The 16,924-nt window shown below is 45.4% G+C and overlaps 1 protein-coding gene across 12 annotated transcripts in view; it reads right to left on the bottom strand.

Annotated features, from left to right (window-relative positions):
• EXOC2 (exocyst complex component 2) overlaps positions 1-16,924 on the bottom strand; it is a 122,999-nt gene that overhangs the window by 43,307 nt on the left and 62,768 nt on the right. For 9 of the 12 annotated variants that reach the window (XR_015152907.1, XR_015152908.1, XM_086370947.1 and 6 more), the window contains 7 exons: positions 15,653-15,778; positions 12,674-12,798; positions 7,665-7,730; positions 7,333-7,490; positions 6,850-6,971; positions 5,382-5,443; positions 168-248 (listed from right to left, as the gene is read on the bottom strand). Coding sequence is in view for 9 of the 12 variants with exons in the window: in XM_086370947.1 (XP_086227073.1) it covers positions 168-248; positions 5,382-5,443; positions 6,850-6,971; positions 7,333-7,490; positions 7,665-7,730; positions 12,674-12,798; positions 15,653-15,778 (740 nt within the window). In the remaining 3 variants the exon portion in view is untranslated. The remainder of the gene's footprint in view (positions 1-167; positions 249-5,381; positions 5,444-6,849; positions 6,972-7,332; positions 7,491-7,664; positions 7,731-12,673; positions 12,799-15,652; positions 15,779-16,924) is intronic. The other 3 variants (XR_015152909.1, XM_086370953.1, XM_086370954.1) reach the window with 1 other exon arrangement.

The raw sequence follows: 16,924 nt of genomic DNA, 5'->3' as shown, positions 1-16,924 counted from the left end.
GTGAACATATGGACAAGGGCATCCAGGGTGGGTAACCCGATTCTGAAAGGGGACGCAGACAGAGAGCCGGCCTCAAGCCGAGTGACAGGGCGGCAGTTCTGGTGCCGCAATGACCCAAACCCGTATCCTGGGCGCCCCCTGCCCAGGAGCTGCCCCCCGACACTCACGCTGGCCTCTCCGGGCTTGCACTCCAGGACACCACGCAACGACTGCAGGGACAGCACCACGCAGCGCTCAAACCGGCAGGGCTGCGGAGACAGAGCAGACAGGCCTGGGCACGTGGCCCCGACACCCAGCTTCCAGGTGCGCAGAGAGGACAGGGCCACATGCGGTGTCCCGGCCACCTGGGCCAGCGCAGTCTGCACCAGGTGTTGACAGACAGTGACTCCCAGCAGTGGAGAGGACGTCTAACTCAACTAGAACACAAGTCAGGTAAAGCAAGAACTCTTCTCCAACCTTCTCTTCTGGAAGAGGGCAGGGGCCAGAATGAAGCACAGCCGTGACACATTCTGGGAGAAGCGTGAGCCCCAGGCCTTGCTCATCTCTGGACCCATCAACATGAGGCGCCGGCAACCATGACAGGAGGAGGGCTGGCACCTGCCATTCAGTACCGTCTCTACAGTCACCTTCTGTGTCCATCAAGTCAGAAAATAAAACTTGAAAATATCTCCTTTGAGATGAGTCTGAACAAGCCCCAGCTGCTCCTACGGGTTCCCTCTGTGCGAGTCCACTTCAGGGGACAGCAGCACGCATTCCTGTTACTTGTACATTCTGGAGTGGAATCAAAACTGTCACTTTTTACAAAAAAAAGGCACAGAAATAAAACAGTAGATGCAATGGAGAGAAGGACGGGGCCCTCAGAGGAAGATAAATGAAGGGATCTGTGGCGGCAGGAGAAGCCCCTGGGACAGCGAGGCCTGAGGGACAGGGGCATGGACAGAGGCGGGGGGGGGGGGGGTGGGCCATGGGAGGCAGCAGAGCCTGTGTGGACAGCCCCATGCAGCACCTGCAGGCAGAACTCTCCTCCACACATGCTTGGGTTATTAACAACGTGGGGGGAAACTGAACAGAAAAAGGAGACATCGTATACAAACCAAAGAAACACAAGTTCATGCTCTCTCACAAGAAGGAATCCAAGCCTAAGAAAAGCTAAGGGTACCTCAACTTGATGTCATTTTAATACTGCACTTTGGAGCCACCAGAGGGCACCAGAGAGAACATGCCAAAGTCCAAGTGAAAACAGAAGGTTGGGGGTGGATACAGAATGGAATGCCACCCACACCAAGTATTTAAAGAGTGAAAAGCCTCTTAGATCAGCCTTGATGAACCCGCCTACCTGCCCCAGAAGGCAGGAAGATCTAAGATGTTACCACAATAACACTGGGAGCTCAACCCCAAATTTCAACGGCGGGCAGTTCAATGCTGCTTTCCTGCACTAGGGTCAGGGTTAGGGTCAGAAAGTGAGCAGAGAGCCTCAGGGCCAGAAGGCACGGGATCAGGTGAGTCTACACGGCTGCTACTTCTTTTTTTCTGAAAAGAAAGAAAAGGCACCGCCTCTGCATTGTCTCAGGGAATCACCCGAGTTAGCACATTGTAAGTTGTCATGGTATCATTCCAGTTATTCTGAAAGAAGAAAATTCTCAGAATTATCCAAACTGAAAGAAGGCAGAAAACATTTTCAGCACTTGTAGAAAACAGGATGCTCTCCAGCAAGTGTTTCAGGCACAGGCATGGGGCAAAGCTTGTGTGCATTTTCTTAACTCGATAAGGACTCACAGGGAAAGCAAAACAGCCTCATGTCAAAAAATGGGATCAGTACTACAAAATGCTAAGACAACAAAGTCCTGTGTGTAACAGCCTTTGAAACAACTGACTCTCTGTTCAAACCTGAGAACTCCAGATGTACTACAGGTCAACACTCAGGACTGGACCCTGTATGTGGCCCCGAGCCTGGTTTCATCTTTTGTCCCGGGAAGTCTGGGCCCTGGGCTGATAGCCGCCCAGCTCCGGCAGGCTGATGGGGTGAGCACGCTTCTTCAACAACGGTCATGAGACATGCTGGCTGGCGCCAAATCACCATGAGTGGTTTAGATCTCTGGCTTGTGTGTCATGAGACATGAAATCAGCGATTTTACGGTTACAGTTTCTTACCACATTATAGTTTAACTCGACTAGAAACAAGTCTCTACAGTCACCATCTCAGAGGACCTTCCAGGGGATTCGTTGTCTACAAACAACCTCAGACGTGGCCAACTCTGCACACACTGTGGACCCAGATGTGCACCCACCACACTCACTACACGTGTGTACGAGGGACACTGACCGGCAGAAGGGCCTGAGGCCAATACCTATTTTATGACTAACTTGTTTGATTTCTGTCAGACTTTTCTCTTTTTAAATGAACATAAATCCCTGAAAGCAGATGCTGTGTTTTCTCAAAATGAACATACATCTTTTTCTTTGTACAAGATGATCTGAAACCGGAACCAGGACCCAGGGTCAGGCCGGCACTATCTGCTCTGCCCTGGCTTGTGTCATTCCAGGCAGGTATTCAGAGGGGCTGGTCCAGTGATGTGTCTGTGGCCTGCCAACCAGGCTCGCTGTGATAACTAGGAAGGACAGGAGTATAGGAGGAGCTTTGACAACAGTAAGGCTTCATGTAAATGCAGGGTACTTTTATTACAGTGGTAATAAATTAAATTAAAATCCTCTGTATATGTGTAAAGCTTTGTGGGTTACAGCTTTTTTCTATAGCATCTTGTTTAATTCTAACCAACAATACAGTGAACAAACGTTCTGCTGCTTCTTTAACTAGAGGCAGAGAGGTTAAGTAGCTTCGGAAGATGCACCATACTGAGACAGCAAGGAGAGCCAGGTCAGATGCTGAAGCCATGCAGCGCCGCCTCCTCACCATGCCCGACACAAGCACAGCGGCCAGCCAGACACACGCTGTGGGTGAAATATTTTAGCTTCCAGGAACCACAATATGGAAAGTGAAAGAAATTTTAATTTATAACATGCAATATATCAAAGTATTATTTCAACATGTAGGCAACATAAAAAGTTGAGTTATTTTTCTTTTGAGTTGCGGAGTCTGAAGCTATGTGCCAAGTGGCTGCATGCAGTTTGAACGGTACACGGTGGTTCCATACCTCCTCCTTCTAAATATTTAGTTATAGGAGAGTTTGTATTTAAACACAAATATATGAAAAATAAACCAAATAAAACAAAAATTTTTTTAAATCCTTTAAAATATAATTGTAACAGAGTTATTAAAAATAAATTTCCTAATTTCAGCCTGATTTAATTTACAAAAATTCAGAAGCGTGTGGTATTCCACACACACACTTGCATATCTTTGTATTAACTTAAAAGAGAATTTTGAAAAGAAGGAAAGAATTTCAGCTTGTCAAAAATTCCTCAACTGTCAGAGAAAGACTGTGGACAAGCACACACAAAAATTCAAGGGCGTGAAGAAGCGTTACAGGGGACGGCTGCCCCTCAACAAGTGCAGCCCACCACCCTGTGAGTGCGGGCGAGGCAGACCACTTTATTCTAGTGCCCCTGTCCCCTGAGGCAAGACAAGCGACTGGACAAGCAGTGTGCTCGGCTGAAAAACTGGATTTTTTCCCCAACATCTGTTGCAGATAGTGGTGGGCATGTGGATAAATTCCGGCCAATTAGATGTAAACAGAGCTGTCAGTTGTGGCTCCTGGGAAAACGCTGGACTTCCCTGTGGACAGGAATAAGGCCTAATGTGATGGCTGGAATTGCAGTTGCCATCCTGTGACCATGAGGTATCCTGAGAAAGAAGCCACACTAAGGATCACAAAGCAGAGGTCAGAGGAGCCCTGGACCCTGCCTGCACTGCATGCTGCAGCTGCCACACCAGTCCCAACCTCTTCAGTGCGAGAGAAAAAGGACATGCCCCCTTGTTTAAGCCACTGCATGTTTAACCTTGCCTAAAACCCACCTGAGAAACGCTGGGCTGGAAGAAGCACAAGCTGGAATCAAGACTGCTGGGAGAAATATCAACAACTGCAGATATGCAGATAACACCATCCTTGTGGCAGAAAGTGAAGAGGAGCTAAAGAGCCTCTTGATGAAAGTGAAAGAGGAGAGTGAAAAAGTTGGCTTAAAGCTCAACATTCAGAAAACTAAGATCATGGCATCTGGTCCCATCACTTCATGGGAAGTAGATGGGGAAACAATGGAAACAGTGTCAGACTTTATTTTTTGGGGCTCCAAAATTCACTGCAGATGGTGACTGCAGCCATGAAATTAAAAGACACTTACTCCTTGGAAGGAAAGTTATGACCAACCTAGATAGCATATTCAAAAGCAAAAGCAGAGACATTACTTTGCCAACAAAGGTCCGTCTAGTCTAGGCTAAGGTTTTTCCAGTGGTCATATATGGATGAGAGAGTTGGACTGTGAAGAAAGCTGACCACCAAAGAATTGATGCTTTTGAACCGTGGTGTTGGAGAAGACTCTTGAGAGTCCCTTGGACTGCAAGGAGATCCAACCAGTCCATCCTAAAGCAGATCAGTCCTGGGTGTTCATTGGAAGGACTGATGCTAAAGCTGAAACTCCAATACTTTGGCCACCTCACGCGAAGAGTTGGCTCATTGGAAAAGACCCTGATGCTGGGAGGGACTGGGGGCAGGAGGAGAAGGGGATGACAGAGATGAGCTGGCTGGATGGCATCACCGACATGATGGACATGAGTTGGAGTGAACTCCGGGAGTCGATGATGGACAGGGAGGCCTGGCGTGCTGCAATTCATGGGGTCACAAAGAGTGGGACACAACTGAGCGACTGAACTGAACTGAAAACCCACCTATAGGGCTGTTGTGGGATCCATGAGACAGACTTGAAGACACACAACTCACGAACCCTAACCTTCATTTCAAGGGGACTCTGAAAAACCTCCAAGTCCCCTCTGAAAAGATGACAGTGCTAGAGTGGAGACTATGTTCTAACGGCCCCCCCGACTCTGTGTGTGTCTGGAGAGATTCTCATTGTCCTCTGTTTTGCCTTAGGGTATAGCAACAACATTTTGTTTTTTTCTATCCTGCTGTTCTGAAAAATTCAAGTTGTTGGGAAGCTTAGAATTACATTAAAAAATGTTAACACAAACAAACAGGAGTTACAGGATGAAGAATGATCACTCTAAAGGTGGTCCACTGTTTTACTAATTTTTAAGCATATGTGGTTAGTGTTAACCAAAAATGACTATGAGAAGGAAAACTTTAAGAAGTTTGCTTTTCCATTTCCAGAAAATTTTTAGGGTTGCAGCAGTGCACTCACTCATTATCATCATAATAAATCACTTATTCTGAATGTAACAGACACTAATGTCTAGAGGAATTTAAACTTACTAGAGACGTCAGGCCTTCGCTGTCGACAACCCAATCTTCCTTTTCAGCCAATCTCTTTATGTCTGCAGTGAACACAAGTACACAAGCACATCTTACTATGGTTATTTCACTCAACTTCAGAGACATAAAAATCCATAAAGGTTATGGTTTTTAATTTTTTTATATAAGTTCGCAAAAAATTAGTGAAAACAGGGATAGGCTTCCTTGGCTCAGACAGTAAAGACTTCCTCTGCCAATGCAGGAGAACTGGGTTCAATCCCTGAGTTGGGAAGGATCCCCTGGAGAAGGAAATGGCTACCTACTCTAGCGTTCATGCCTGGAAAATTCCATAGTCAGAGGAGCCTGGTGGGCTACAGCCCATGGGGTCACGAAGAATCGGACACGACTGAATGACTAACACACACCTAACTCTGGATGACTCAAGGATTTAAATGTGTGTTACTCAGTGGATTTTTCTAATAAAACATTAATGTAAATAATACTGTCTACTATGCAGCCCAATATGAAGAATGTCAGGCCAGGTTCACTGACAACTTCACACTTACTCAGCACTCCTGATAATATTCAACAGGTACAGTATAAGACACAAGGCATTTCCCCCGAGATTTCTAATAACCAGTGTGGACTCTTTCTGTCCTGCACGTTCCCAACAACAAAAGCGCGATGCCCACGGCGGGAGGAACAGACCTGGGCTCGGCCTGTCAGCTGCGCCAGGGGCAGACCAGCCAGCCTATGACACAATTTTCTAATAACCAGTGTGGACTCCCTGTCCTGCAGACTCCCTACAACAACAGCACGATGCCCATGGCAGGAGGAACAGATCTGGGCACACTTAAGGGCGCAGCTCCTCACCAGGGGCAGGAGCCAGTTTTACGCAGACATGGCCGGCCTACGACAAAGTCCCAAGGAAGACACTAGCGGCCTGCGCCGTTCCTAACAACATTCTCAACTGTTTCTGAAACACGTCACACCCAAAAGGCTGCTCCGTAAAGATAATCTTTCTTGTCTATGACTATATGCAAAAACCCTGAAAACTCTAAAAGTATTAAGAAAATGAGCATCGCGTGTAGCTTCTGCTGCTAAGAGAAACTTAAGTCTTTCTTCTGACTTAATGCTGATGTTTCTAAATCAAAAATTTTAAATATACATGTATATTTTCCAAATTAAGTTCATACTTTATACACATTTTATAGTCTACTTTTTCCATTTGACATTTTCCATAAGGATGGTCTTATATCCTTAAGTGTTTTTCAAGAGTATCCATTTAATTTCTGCATGGCCCGGCATCTCAAAGTAAACAGGATTTGAAAGAAAAAAAAAACAAAAACTACACTGAACAGCGACAGATAATCTGAAATATTCAGATTTCTATAAGAGCATCTTTCTTGTTTTTGAGGATTTGGACACTGGACAGAGAGGCGTGTGTGGATAATGTTGTTGAACCAACGTCATCAGGTTCTCCGCAGACCTTCGGCTGTGTGTTGCAGTGTGACCAGCACACAGCGCACGCGGAGATCCAGGACGAGGTCCTGGATGGTCTGCAGCAAGTCGTTAGGGATCTCAAGGGCGGCCAGCGACTCATACGTCAGCCTGTGGAACAAACACAGTGAGACGAAGGTGAGCACAGGGGCCTGGAGTGGACCCTAGCATCGTTCTGGCGTCCCACCACGCTCCACGGCGGCACTGACAGGCTACCACTGTATGCTGAAAACAGGATTGTACAATCCATGACAGGGATTGTAACGCCACAGTAACACTGGTTAAACAGTGACAGAGGTGACACTCTCATCAGACCCAAGCATCAGGAAGGCTTAGGAGCTGAGTTATTAGATGACACACAGCAAACAGCGGACACAAAAGACAGAGCAAAACTCTTTGCTGAGTGTGTCTTTTTTTCCCCTAAAAAGACAAAAATGTTTGCCCCTTCTCTGGAGAATGCACCCACGTTTACCTGAGGGTCTGGATGACGTGAGCCAGCCACGGTCCAGAGAGCTCAGCCTTCCCTTCCCAGCCTCCGAGCTGTCGCCCGCCGCCCTCTGCCGCGCCGAGTGGGAGTAGGGCCCCACGGACCAGCTTCACCAGACACTGCATGACTTCCTGGATCATTTTCTACATGTTAACGAACAAGCAGAACTGCATTAAAAAGCATCAAACTTGACTGAATCAAGTGGGGGAGTCAGCCTGCACAAGACGAATGTCTTGAATGTATATCAGGCCTTCCAGTCACTTTGTTTGAGAACGCCCTACCCCAAGAAAGAGTCTACATACTTATCCTTAACTTACCTTAAAATCATTTTGTCTTTGCCTTACATTCTTTGATCTCTCAATGTGGCCTGACTTCTCAGCAGTCTGAAAAATGAAAATAAAAAAACAAAAAACCTATTAGTTGTCTCTAGAAATAATTCATAAAAATAAGACATGCTTAGCTGTTGTATGTAAAGAGAGCATGAAATATGGTTATAACGTGATTAAAAGGAACGTATAAGTAGTAGTCTAAGTCTCTGATTAAGGGATGACTAATTAGAAAACCCTCATTATTCCAACAAGAAGCTATTTATCTTCTAAAAGCTTTAAGTACAATTCCCATAAATAAACCTAAGTATGAAGCTGAAGCTATCCTTTCTGTAGGTGAATGTCACATGCCGTTCTCGTCTACAACTTTCTACGGTTAAACCTACAGGCATGCAGCCCACAATGCTGCTCCAGCACCACTTCCCGGGAGTGGGTGTAGAGACGAGAGCGGGAGCAGCTCTGGGGGGGTCCACCACCCGCCTCCCTCAGTGTGTGTGTGTGCTCAGTCGTGTCCGACTCTTTGTGACCCCATGGACTGTAGCCCACCAGGCTCCTCTGTCCATGGGATCCTCCAGGCAAGAACATTGGAGTGGGTTGCCATGCCCTCCTCCAGGGGATCTTCCTGACCCAGGGGTTGAACTTGCGTCTCTGGTATCTCCTGCATTGGCAGGCGGGTTCTTTACGAATGCACCACTTGGGAAACCCTGTCCCCACACTCCCCCCAACAGTATTCGAGACTGTAAGAGTTAAGAGTGAATGGTGGTATTTTATTTTTTAAAAATTACGCATCAGCACTCTTCTTCCAGGGATTTTAGTCCAGTTTGGAGGGAATGTATTCTAGAACTGACTGCAGAGTCATGTTTTCCTCTGATTTCTCTTTCTCCTTAGAGCAATGTGTAGAAGACCACTTTACACTGATTAAAAGAGAAATCTGTTCAACTGGATTTCAGTTAACTTTTTATTATCAAATTTTCTTACAACCAAATATTATTCTATAGAATGTCCTAGCAGGACAAACTTAGGACACTTTCCGAAGGAACAAGTCATCATGAAATGACATAAAAAAACTCACCACCATAACCTTAAAAGGTAAAACACTGGTGTATTTAGGTGGAGAACTTTAAGTTAGGAATAACTGCATTATAAATGACTGTGATACTGACACCAAGGTAATTTTAAAATACTTCAGGGAATGTCATTTTTTTAGGTATAAGCTAGAGAAACTGTGGAGAGTCATCTACATGATCAACACTTTTGACCTGAAGGAGGAAGACAAGGATAAGGATGCTGGTGTTTTCACCAAGAGTCAGACACCCTGACGGACAAGGCAGGCACACACAGACACACACCCCTCTCTGGCAGTAACTCACACTTCTTGTGCAACTTTTAATGTTTTTTTCTTTGTAGTGATGCTTTTTTGAAAGAATGAAAAATCACGATAATAATTCAACAAGCGAATTCCTAAGTCTCTTGGCCAACAACACTCAAAATTCTTTGTACACCAGGATTTACAGAAACTGATGCTTTTCTCCCTTTATTTTTAAGACACTTGAGAAGCAACTGAAGTGATGCAGAGCTGTGGTGAGATGTGACCAGAGGAGCTCATGGTGGAGTGACCATCTGGAAGGACAAGAGGCCCAGGGCGAGGTGTCCCCGTCCCCGGGGCTCCTACTGAGGCTTCATCATGCAGACGCACCTGACGAGACCCCTGGCGACTGAACGCAGCCTCCAGCCCTTCTCTCTGGGGTGGCACTGAAAGTTCCTACCCTCTAAACCCACGGCTGGTCCTCTGGACAACGAGCCTGGCCTCAGCGGGGAGATGAGACACTCACTAACATGCCTGCACTGTGACTTAGGAAGTCACAATATCAGAAGTGAAGATCAAGTACATACTTCTCATTATAAGTCACAAGATCACAGCTCCAAATTCACATTTCCAGCCCAAATCTTTCCTCGCAGAAAGATCTGCTTTCCAAACCTGAATTTCAGATTGCCTTCTTGGTGTCTGCAGAAGGCCTGAGCAGAACAGCGAAAGAGTGGCTTTCTGGGTCTGGAGCCTGCTGGCCTGCAGCTGGGAACCACAGGGTCTCCAGCACGCCAACTGCGGACCTCGGGGCTATTAACTCCACAGTCCTGGGAGACAGTTCCTTGGAACAAATCCATTCTCTCTCTATATATGCTGCTGAAAACAGAGCCAACATCCTAGCAGCTGTTTTTCTGAGCCCTGACCACGCTGTGGCGGTGGCGAGGGACTCTGAAAGAAGGCGTAATTTGTCTCCGTGAAGGGTTGTGCCCATATAAAACTAAGTATCCTGACTGCCAGATGGCGTTTTTCTTATATCTGCCATAGCACTAAATGCTTGTCCAATGGGAAGATTACTTCAAAGTCCTTTGTCCTGTGAAATAGCTCTGAATCAACGGAAAGAGTAAAAATCAACTGTTAAAAACATCATACTAAAATTAAGGCTAAACTTTTCCACAATAGTTTTGCCCACCAAACAGGTGCTAGTGCATGCATGAAGACGCCGACTGGACAGAATAACCATTTAGACTCCGAGGGCGTCTCCAATCACGTAAAGAAGTGAGCAGGTGGAGTGAGTGGGTGGGGGAACCAGTTATAAGGCCTTCCTCTTCCAATTGTTAAAAAAATTTGTTACTTATTGTTTTTATTTGATAAAGAGTTGAATATCTCCAACATGCTGAATTATGTGCAGTTTGCCCTGCTTTTAAAAAGAAAATTTTGAAACAGGAAGAACATTTTAATTTACATACTTACTATGAGTTACATAATTTTTTAAAATGCTGATTCCTAATATTTAAAAATCTGGATACTTTAAAAGTTTTCACCTGAAAATACACTACATTTAAAATGTATCTAAAGGTGAGATCTTACCCTACTACTAACCATTTCACTAGCTAAAACCCTTAACTCTTTCCTGCACACACAGACCAAAACTCCTTTGTGGTGAGACCAACGGTCAGACTGCACTGTTTTGATTCACGTATGTTACTTCTCATGGCCGTGACTAGTCTGAAGAACTATTTGTTAAACTGTTGGAAACTCCATCTAAATCTTTTAACGGATGAACTCTAAATAAAACAAAAACAGTTTTACAACAAGAAAAGAAATTCAAGTAAGTTGCGACTAAATATTTCAGAGCTTTCTTGTATGAAATTAAATACCAAAAACCCTGGAATTCTTCCCAACGTTAATTTAAGTCTCTGGTTTCCACTCATGACGTGACAGTTCCCTCTCCTAACTCCTCCATTCCTCCCACTGTCCTCTGGGGTCTTACTAGCTTTCCAGTAGAGGGTAACTTAATTTAAAAACACACCCAAATCTGTGGAGTAAATTACACTTAACTAATATTACTATAAACTTTTAAGAGAAGTTTATGACTATTAATAGGTAGAAACTCCAGAGGCAAATCCACTCATACAACTAATTACAAGTGATTTCTTTTTTTCAGGGCTAATATTATTCCTGAGCTCATTTATTTTTCATCTGCAATTAAATACTTCATCTAGACATTTACCACAACTAGGTATAACTTATAAGGCAGGAAAATATAGTCCCTTTTCACTACATTATTCCAGATCAAAAACTCTAAAAAGACTCAAGATGAGATAACTACTGTCCATGCAGAGGGGGAGAGCACCTCCAGAAACTGATACAACTGGAAGGAAAAACACTCTGCTGGAAAAAAACAATGAGTTTCAGCCAGTTTCCAGGGCACCGCTCCCTTAGGTATGTGAGCCCTCAGTGTCGCCCTGCACATCTCTGGTCAACACCACTGCCTCACTTCTTACAGCTATGAGACACCTACTGTGTGCCAGGCCAACGACACTTCAAATACTGGAAAGAATACTTTCTCCAAATAGTAAGAGCAACATCTTATATATCTGCCAGATACTGTCATAAGCATTTCACATACCGTTAGCTGCCACATCACAGCTAGTCAGCGACACACACTGGGTGTTCAAACGCTGACACTCTGCAAAAGAAGCTATGAACACACCTGTCCAGGCACTGATGTGGAGGCACCTCCTCTTTCCAGTCTCAAGAGGGACCTGCTCTGGTGGGGCAGGTAAGAGGGTGAGGGTACGACATGGCAGTGGGGGCGCTGCCTCCCACAGAGGCTGCTACCCTCACAGCCATGATGAATGAAGACATGGGCTGGTGGGGCCCATGTGCAGTGGAGCGCTGACAAAACCTGCTTCAGGACATCTGAAAGCATGCTCCTCCTTGGGCAGCAACAAGCAGGTCTGCATTTGTGAAGGCCAAACTCTGTACATGCTGTATGGGAGACTGACCTCTGCACAATTAACTTTCAACAGAGCTTTTTTATAACCACTAACAAAAGGCTCAGTCTACACCCTGGGACCGGGGGGTCGGTCACAGGTGGACAGGAAGGGGGACAGCAGAGCCGCTTCTTTACGTCCCTAACTTCTGTGCTACCAACTATGATCAGGACACTGAGCACATGTGCAGCTTCTGAGAATGTAAAGGCTTAAGCAACTTCTCAGGTGGATCACACAGGGGCCAGAAAACAGGATCTTTATGTTCTGTCCAACCGGGAAATTCCTTCTCACTTCAGACCCGGTGCAAGATGCGAGCATTTTCTCCTTGTTTTGTCATTTGCTTCCTGTTAACTGCACAACAGTCTCACCCACAACACGGCCTGACTGGCACTGTCCTCACCCCAGAGTCTTGTTCTCTGGGTGGCCGCCTCCCCAAACCCTCACTCACCTCCTGGGAGACACTCACTACTCTCTCTCTACAGTCGAGGGCCTGAGGCCAGAACAGGGAGGGCACTTGATCAAGACCACACAGCTATTAGTGTTAGGGCTGAATAGAATTTTCAACTAATCTTAAAATATCTGACAATAGAGGCTCTGGGCTTCTGAGGTTTTAAAAAAGTCACTTCAAAATCTAAAATGATTAAAACTAGAAACTCACAATGACTGAGCTACATCTATAGTCAAATCTGTACACATACCTCGCTGAAAAGGCTTCCATTAACATATGAAATCCAGAGTTTCCAGAAGTTGGGCAGCTGACTTAAAACAAGCTTGGTCAATTTTTCAACAAATGCCACCCGATGGGGAGTTTTGCATCTCCACGCTAAAGGGGAAAAGAAGGTAACAGTATTAATATACTTTTGAATCAAGAGTGAAAATCTCTTTGAACAACTGCTGAACCCACAACTAACTTCACAGCAGGGCAGTGGTGCAGTCAGGAGCCCAGGGAGCCTCACAGCCGGGCAGTGGGGAGGGCAGGGGCCCAGGGAGCCTCACAGCAGGGCAGCGGGGAGGGCAGGGGCCCAGGGAGCCTCACAGCTGGGCAGTGGTTAGGGCAGGGGTCCAGGAGCCCAGGGAGCCTCACAGCTGGGCAGTGGGGAGGGCAGGGGTCCAGGAGCCCAGGGAGCCTCACAGCTGGGCAGTGGGGAGGGCAGGGGCCCAGCAGCCCCACAGGCAGGAAGGGAGCAGTCCTCCTGACCAGCCCAGTCCTTTCAGCAGGGGCTCCAGAAGGAAGGCTACTGCTCCAGCAAATTAACCACAAGCCTTGCAAGAAACACACTTATTTGCAAGTAACTGATAAAGTCTCACACTCTTTAAAGGGAGACAACAAAACCCAGACACTTAACTCTGAACATTCCCAGTGTCTGAGAAACAAAAACATGACTAGCCAGGATGAAAGGCAGGGGAAAGAGAATCAGAACGAGAAAACTGGGAGAAAACTAGTTAAGAGTAAATGACAGAGATGGAATTAACCCATAAGGACAATGTTCAAGTAAAGGAAAACACGAAAATGACGAGGAAAGAAAGGGAAGAAATTCAAAAGAACTAAATGGAACTTCTAGAGATGAAAAAACAATGTGAAATGTTTAGGTTAGCCACTGAAGATAAAACATCAGAGAAGCTGAAGGCAGAGTAATCAACTCTATAATGAAGCAGAGTGGAAAGACGGGTGAGGATGAGACCTCTGCAGTCTATGGATAACCCACTGGCTCAACAGACATGCCACTGGGGTCCAGAAAAGGAAGCAGAAAGTCTGACAAAGTGATTGCCCAGAATCTCCCAAATTTGATGAAACTTTCAGAATGTGATAAAGTAGATGCAAGAAGCTTGACAAAACCCAGGCAGGATAAATCTGAACTACTCAACATGGATCATGGCAAACTAAGATCATGGCATCTGGTCCCATCACTTCATGGCAAATAGATGGGGAAACAATGGAAACAGTGAGAGACTTTATTTTGGGGGGATCCAAAATCACTGCAGATGGTGATTGCAGCCATGAAATTAAAAGGAGGCTTGGTCCTTGGAAGAAAAGCTATGACCAACCTAGACAGCGTATTAAAAAGCAGAGACATTACTTCACTGAAAAAGGTCCATCTAGTCAAAGCTATGGTTTTTCCAGTAGTCATATACAGATGTGAGACTTGGACCATAAAGAAAGCTGAGCACCGAAGAATTGATGCTTTTGAACTGTGATGTTGAAGAAGACTCTTGAGAGTCCCCTGGACTGCAAGGAGATCCAACCAGTCCATCCTAAAGGAAATCAGTCCTGAATATTCACTGGAAGGACTAATGCTGAAGCTGAAACTCCAATACTTTGGTCAGATGTGAAGAACTGACTCATTGGAAAAGACCCTGCCTGATGCTGGGAAAGACTGAAGGCCGGAGAACAGGACGAGAGAGAATGAGATGATTGGATGGCATCACCAACTTGATGGACGTGAGTTTGAGCAAGCTCCAGGAGTTGGTGATGGAAGGGGAAGCCTGGTGCGCTGCAGTCCATGGGGTCACAAAGAGTTGTTCACGACTGAGTGACTGAACTGAACTGAATTGACTCGAGATGGAGATATAATTCAGTCAGCCTCAAGTGTCACTTCTGAGTTAAGCCTGTTAGAGGGTCGGCTGGAGGCAGGGCAGCACAGAGCAGCAGGGCAGCACAGAGCAGCAGGGAGAGGTGCACACAGGGTTCACAGACACCGCACCGCCCTCGTCAGGGAAGGAGGTGTGCTCTGATGCTCAGCAGTCTGACTGTGGATCAGACCCTGGTGGCCTCTGCTCACAGGGCTACATGCTCCACACTGGACAGAAGCAAGCAGCCCCGTTCTTCCCGATATTTACTCCAGTGTCTGGTGGGAGCAGGGTAGGAAGGGGGAACACTGACAGTTATAGAGACAGCCTTTCATTTAGCACAAAAGAATCATCTGATTTTAAGTTGTGCTTACGATGGACATTCATTCATATTATTAATAAGTCTCTACTCTAATACTTGAAAGAATAATATGAAATACTTTGAAATAACCTTCAGAGGTATTTGAAATTAATAAGACATGTTTCTATTACCTCATTTGCATTCCTTATATTGATTATTGAGGTTATAAGTCACCAGTGACTGACAGCATCAACCATTACATGAGTGTACTGTGACCACGTGTTTTATATCTCACATATGAAAACAAACAACAGATAAATGTCAACCTCAGGAATAAATGTAACAATTACAATCTGAGATGCCTTACTTACCCCAGGAAAGACGATTACCAATTTATGATTAATATTAAATGAGCAACTCTTTTTCAAACCAAATTTTAAAATTCGGTAAAGAATTGTCTACTATTTTTCTGTACTGCCTACAGAAATTAACTTTTGTTGCAACATTCATCCTGAAGAAGTTCTCAGAGAATTTTTTCTGTGGCATATTTTGAAAAATTCAACCACAGAAACGTGAGTAACACTGACCTATGCCCAATGGTTTCTTAAAAAATCAAATGGCATTTCTTTAACGTGCAATGTAAAATACACTGTGATTTGCTAAGTTTAATTTCTGGGCTGTTACTTAACAAGTAGAAAGCATGATGGCCGGTAACAGCAGCAGGAACACAAGTAATTATGGAATTTTCCAGGAGAAAAACGGCAGCTACACAAACACAAATCTGAAAGAAGCGGAGGGAGACACGCACCGTCATCCCGACCAGGCTGGAAGCTGCTGCCCCTCTTCAGCGACGCCGTCTGCCCGAGGTGACTGGGCGCAGAGGCGCGCACCTCTGCGTCGAGGTCCAGCGAGGTGCTGTGAAGGCCTGGGGGCCCTGAAAAGAGAGGCGGTGTTTCCTTGGACTCCTGGAAATTACTAGGTAATTAAATGGACTGAAATTTAGACCTTGCTCTAAATTTCCATCTTTTAAATAAGACATCAACTGAAGTAGAACTAGAAATATTTTGTCTAAATAACTTTTAAAAGTCACTCCCACCATACAGATTTGGAGGATTAAATCTGTTACTCTGGCTTAGTACAGACACAAAACTTAGGTATCATTTTAGAATTAATGTCTGGAAAACAGAGGCGGGGGATCATAAACATAAAAACCAGGATGAAAACTCATTTTTTGAAAAGCAGCTTGGCTGGGAAAGGAAGGCACAGGGTCTAGTGAGCAGACTTGCAGCAGAAAGCTCTGCTTGCTCCCGTTAAGCCTCTGAATCCACGATTTCTGTTTCTGGGCTGTGGGACCTGGCTTCCCATTTCTCTTCCCGCTGCCAGCTGCCCGGCCTGGGTCCTTCCCAGCCCACACTGTGAACATCCCAGAAGCTGACGTGTCACTGACAGGGCCGCAAGTGAATGCTACACTGTTTCAACAGTAAATCAGATGTTCAAATGCCAGTGTACTTATCACTAGTCTCCATTTTAATTTGGAAGCTAATTTTGTCTTTTCAAATTAGATTAAGAAACAAATGCACAATCGTGTAAAACACTGCTGAGCTGCATCTAGTACGAAAAGGGCTTAAATAAACTTGCACTGCTGACCCGCAACAGCAGCAATTCTAACGGGACGCACCGTGAATCAGATTCACAGCACCCTGAACATCATCTCGATACCTCCTCCTGAAGAAGGACAAAAGCGAAAGGACGACCAGGCCCCACTGCAGTCACACCTGGCACTGTTCCCCGATCCCTCTCTCCTGGATCTACTTTCTTCTGTATATCCTCTATGGCTTACAAATCTCAAAGAGAGCGAATAAAATCCTACTACAAGAGTCTGGAAGCACTGCCTCTTCTAAAGCCACTGAAGCAAGGGCGAGCAAGGAGGGCACAGCCACGCAGGACTCGGGTTGGGGGAAACACGACCAGCACTGCCCACCGGGACTTGCCTTTTCTCTTTAAATCAACACCGTGATCAACAATGTGAAAAACATTCAGGAGAGAAACTGTTTTTTTAAATCTCCAAAAAATAAACTTT

The sequence above is a fragment of the Bos grunniens genome, chromosome 23 (assembly GCF_055505025.1).
Source record: "Bos grunniens cultivar Pamir isolate PY7600 chromosome 23, Bosgru_T2T1.0, whole genome shotgun sequence".
Taxonomy (NCBI): domain Eukaryota; kingdom Metazoa; phylum Chordata; class Mammalia; order Artiodactyla; family Bovidae; genus Bos; species Bos grunniens.
Note: the sequence above shows the minus strand (reverse complement) of the source record. Positions and strands in the feature narration are given on the sequence as shown.